The sequence below is a fragment of the Pyrus communis genome, chromosome 2 (genome assembly GCF_963583255.1).
Source record: "Pyrus communis chromosome 2, drPyrComm1.1, whole genome shotgun sequence".
Lineage (NCBI taxonomy): Eukaryota > Viridiplantae > Streptophyta > Magnoliopsida > Rosales > Rosaceae > Pyrus > Pyrus communis.
Window position 1 is genome coordinate 10529242 of NC_084804.1, and position 4205 is coordinate 10533446.

The 4205-nt window shown below is 36.8% G+C and overlaps 1 protein-coding gene across 2 annotated transcripts; it reads right to left on the reverse strand.

Moving 5' to 3' along the window:
- Positions 1 to 297: 297 nt before the first annotated feature.
- LOC137726219 (putative uridine kinase C227.14) lies at positions 298 to 3974 on the reverse strand. 2 transcript variants are annotated; one of them, XM_068465107.1, is made up of 12 exons: positions 3814 to 3974; positions 3189 to 3322; positions 2978 to 3021; positions 2750 to 2827; positions 2379 to 2571; positions 2005 to 2035; positions 1866 to 1924; positions 1705 to 1778; positions 1461 to 1547; positions 873 to 934; positions 748 to 776; positions 298 to 649 (listed from the first exon to the last, which is right to left on the reverse strand). In XM_068465107.1, exons 1-12 carry the CDS (start codon positions 3869 to 3871, stop codon positions 563 to 565), a joined length of 936 nt encoding a protein of 311 aa, XP_068321208.1. In that variant the 5' UTR covers positions 3872 to 3974; the 3' UTR covers positions 298 to 562. The 2 variants fall into 2 exon arrangements, with proteins under 2 accessions (XP_068321208.1, XP_068321207.1); XM_068465106.1 differs by having other exon boundaries at positions 748 to 779.
- Positions 3975 to 4205: the final 231 nt, after the last annotated feature.

Consider the following 4205-nt stretch of genomic DNA (forward strand, 5'->3'; position numbering starts at 1 on the left):
GCCACATTGGTTATTACTGATATATTCCCTATATGCACCCAAGTTTGAAAAATCTTGTTCTCCACAATTTAAATTTGTTTAAATTAGAATATTGCATGTATCGAAAAGAATAATGTGTGAGCAAAACATTCAAAGTTATATTAAAAAAGAATCCGAAAAACCCTTAGTAGAGAGAAGTGACGAAAACACACTTGAAAGGTAAATAAAAACGGACTTATGTGCCAAATGGTAACACAATACGAAAGTTTGAATGCTTAATTGTAAATTTTTTTAAATTCAGGTAGCGATTGCACAAAATTGGAAAATTTTAGGCGAATTTTCATAAATCTTGTATTCATCAAATATACAGTTACTTTTACTCATGGGATATATTATTTGCGTTCCAAAAGTAACTTCAAACCCTCATAAGTGAAAGCAAATTTTGGAGTGCATAAATTACTTCCCAGTTCATATCTTCCAAGGAAAATGAAGATAGGCCTTCAATTTGCATACATGGGATGCAAAACAGATAGAACGAAAGCTTCGTTCAATGCAACCAGCAGGACGGGATCACCTTCACGCTTCAGTAGTCGATTGACTTGATTATCAAATCAGCATTCCTCCTTGATTTGTTTACTGTCACCGCATTAGGCCGGTCATTGTACTCAACCTACACGATGGATGAAGGGTCATAAGCATCGTCTTAGTGAAAACTCTAGACTAACAAAAAAATTGGAACTTCGTGTCTCGGAAAACCATGAAGCTTACCCGCCATTTGGCAACATCTGGGGGCTTCCCTGCTGTGTAGAAGATAAAGAAAGCGGTTAAACCATGTCATGTTTTTACATGTCCCATTTCGCAAGTAGGTGGTTCAAAAACTAAGAATCATGTACCCGTTAAGATATGTCTGTTTCGAACTCGTTCCATAGCTTTGTCAATATCAACTTCAAGAAACCTTAAAAGGGAAAAGCAACAAACAATAGCATTCAATGACACCTTTGAGTAAGTGGAATTTCGGTTTTCAAAAGAACAAGTGATTAAATACAGTGTTGCAAATTAATTGTGAGGTGCTGCTTAGTGTTAGAGCCCTTACAAGTATAATTTCTAAATAACTATTCCATCATCAAAGTCGTATGCTTTTTGTATTCCATGATCAAAGTCCAATGCTCAACAAAATTTATAAGCATACATCAGAAAAAGGGCTGTGCCAAATTTATATATCGTGATCCAACGATCAAAGTTTTAATCTATGAAATAAGGAAGACTTAATCGGTCCTCCCGACATGCCTTATTGAACAGATTAAGGCTGCACCATAACATAGCCACACAAGCCCAGTGAAGTTCTTCACCATTGACATTTTCTGAATATTGGTCTCCGCCACACATCCACAATTATACTGGATGCATAGCAGAACCAGACCACCTGACCTCTTTAACATACAGTTTTGCACAAAATATATCCTTTGATAAATAAGGCTTACCATTTCTCGTCAAACATAGATGATACTTCTTTCCAAATCCCATCATCCAACAATAAATAATTTCCTTCTACTATGACCACTTTATGCCTGCAAATAGAAATAAATAAGTTACGAACATACTCATCAAAGATGAAAGAATCAAAATGACATAATTTTAAGACCACCATAATAATTGCTCACAACCCGCCTAATTCTTTAGCTGGTATTAAACGACAATTCATGTGAAAAGGAACAAACTACTCACTGAAGGGTCACAAAAATATCATCTTCTACTGGATCTCCAACACCATGGTCAAATGACGGTGCATAAACTGATCCCTGAAACAATCTTTCTGTTAGAATGCATAGCATACTTTTAAACTTGAGGCGATTGTAAACTGTGAGAATCAATTATCAACTAATCACCTCACGTCTCAGAGTCTTGAGAGACTCGAGTAGTTGCTCAGGGTTAAAGGTCCATGGAGCTGAATCACCAATTCGTAAGATTGAAGCTTTAATGATTTCAAGGTGTCCAATCATCAACAGAGAAATATAGAAACCTCACCTCCCCTTCTTGCATGAGCTTCCTCGGGATTCTAAGATATTACAACATTGCAGAAAATTAGGAATCAAAATATTTTTATCATCTATAATGTTTTGTTTTGAATACGAAACCCAAACAAATGTTGTTTCAACCATAACTTTGGTCCATAGGTTGGTAAGTGACACAGAATATTGTATCATTTACAGAGTCTGTCCTACATATTGAATAATTTCCAGCTAGATACATTCTAAGAAGACAGGATAATTAAAATTGATAATTTTGGCTTACACTATTATCCACATTATCGATTCAAAAGGTTCTTAGACTATGCTAAGACTGCCATCCACAAGAAATGCAATGGACTACAGAAATCAAAATATCAGAATAAGGCTAACCTCCATTGCATCCAGCTGAGAACGATAAAGATGGAAACCATCCATGGGGAGAACTGCAGCCACTACTGGAGGAGTAACTTGAGAATCCAATGCAGAAGCTTTCTGGGGCCATAACTTGTTTACACGCCACACAACTTCAGACGCAGTAGTGCTTTTCCCAGATCCAGGAGAACCAGCCAAACCCACAATATACCTGCATCGTACATCAGACAGATTTATAACTTTGAAGAGTAACAAGTAAAATCAGCATGAAAATCAAATACAACTCAAAAAGGTAAAATCCATATACAATCCAGAAAACCAAACACTACATTCATGGTCCCTCCTGTCTAAAGATTATAGCATGCATAGGAAATCGGAAGTTAACTTACTTCAAGTTTGGATTCCCTATTGCTGCAGCTGTAGGAACAAGATGTGCGGCCAAAGCATCATATACTTCATGCATAGACCTTGAAAGAAACAGAAACAACTGTGATTCATCAAAATTAAAGTGTATATACATACAAAAAAACCAGGAAAGCTTTGCTTGTTTAACCATCAAATGCAATAGCCATATAAGCAGATGTGAGTTATAGCTTCCAACATTGAAGACGGCATACCTTCCCTCTACCACAGTAGCTTCTCTCTTTAGACAACATACAACCTATAAAGTGTGTATAAAAAAAATTAGAAAATCTTAAAACGTTTTTTTGTTTACAGAAGGGCCGGTTTGATAACCTTTTTCTCTAGCAAGAAAGCGAAAACTAAAAACGAAACAGTTACCAAATGAGTGCTTAATAATCCTCCCCAGAAAAGAAAGTACCATCAAACCTTGACAGGGTTATGCTTGGCAGAGAGGGCTCCAGGTTGAGCAAATAAAGGCTTCGCTATTCTGCTAGCTCGCGAAGGATAGGGAAAATAACAATCCCATGTCCGAAATTTTGCTTTTTCAAGCAGAAACAGCTCTGCAGATAAGCAATTCACTCTAATCTATTAACCGAAAAAGTGAAATCTGCTACCAAAATTCATGAGGATAAATTCTACACGCATGACATATGAGCATATAGTGTTACTTGGCAACCCTCCCACACGAAGTCAGAAATCGGAATAATTCAATACGAATTCCAAGTAATTAAACATGTCATTAACTAGCTTGCTAGCTCCACTTTCAATCCGCTGATTACACCACAAACTCAACCCGAATTCTGCTTCTTCTAAAGCGAATATGATTTTGCTAACAACATAATATAATTTGGAGGGGCAAGTGTTGAATTCAACATCAAATTACTCAACTTTGTATTGAAAAAAAATGATCAAAACCAAACTAATCAGTTAGAAACTTACAAATCAAAGTGGTGGGTATTTCCGTGTATTTATCAAATTATAAAAACATAAAATTGTATGAACCCACGAGAAAATAATAAATCATATCATGAGAGAGGAAAGAATGAGAAACCTGGTGAGGAATTATACGTGTGAGCTCTCGAGGTTGCGGAAGACAGAGACAGCTCCATGGCCGAAGAACGACAGAAAGACAAAGAGAGAGAGTTTGAGAATACGGAGTTGAGGAGGTCGGGTCGGAGAAACCTGTCTTGTTTTCCGGATGGAATTCGGATGTTTGAGTTACACTTGCGAGTGCCACGAGTATCCACGTGATACCGCCCCTTTTTAAAAGGCTTAATTACTGTGTTACCCTGAAAGTTTGTTTGGAGTCCCACTTTGCTCCCTAATATTACTTTGATCTAACTTCCCCCCTAATTCAAGTTTTGTTGTCTCACTTTACCTTGTACCATTAAAAGAGTAATGTTAAGAAAACTAAGTTTGTTTGAAGTCCCACTTTGCTCCCTA

Excerpts from the sequence above, each read along its gene's own strand:
- LOC137726219 (XM_068465106.1), bottom strand. The coding sequence starts at position 3,871 with ATGGAGCTGTCTCTGTCTTCCGCAACCTCGAGAGCTCACACGTATAAT. Across the intron at positions 1,925-2,004 it reads AGCTCATGCAAGAAGGGGAG|CTCCATGGACCTTTAACCCT; the intron begins GTGAGGTTTCTA and ends TTGGTGATTCAG. Across the intron at positions 1,548-1,704 it reads GATATTTTTGTGACCCTTCA|GCATAAAGTGGTCATAGTAG; the intron begins GTGAGTAGTTTG and ends TTCTATTTGCAG.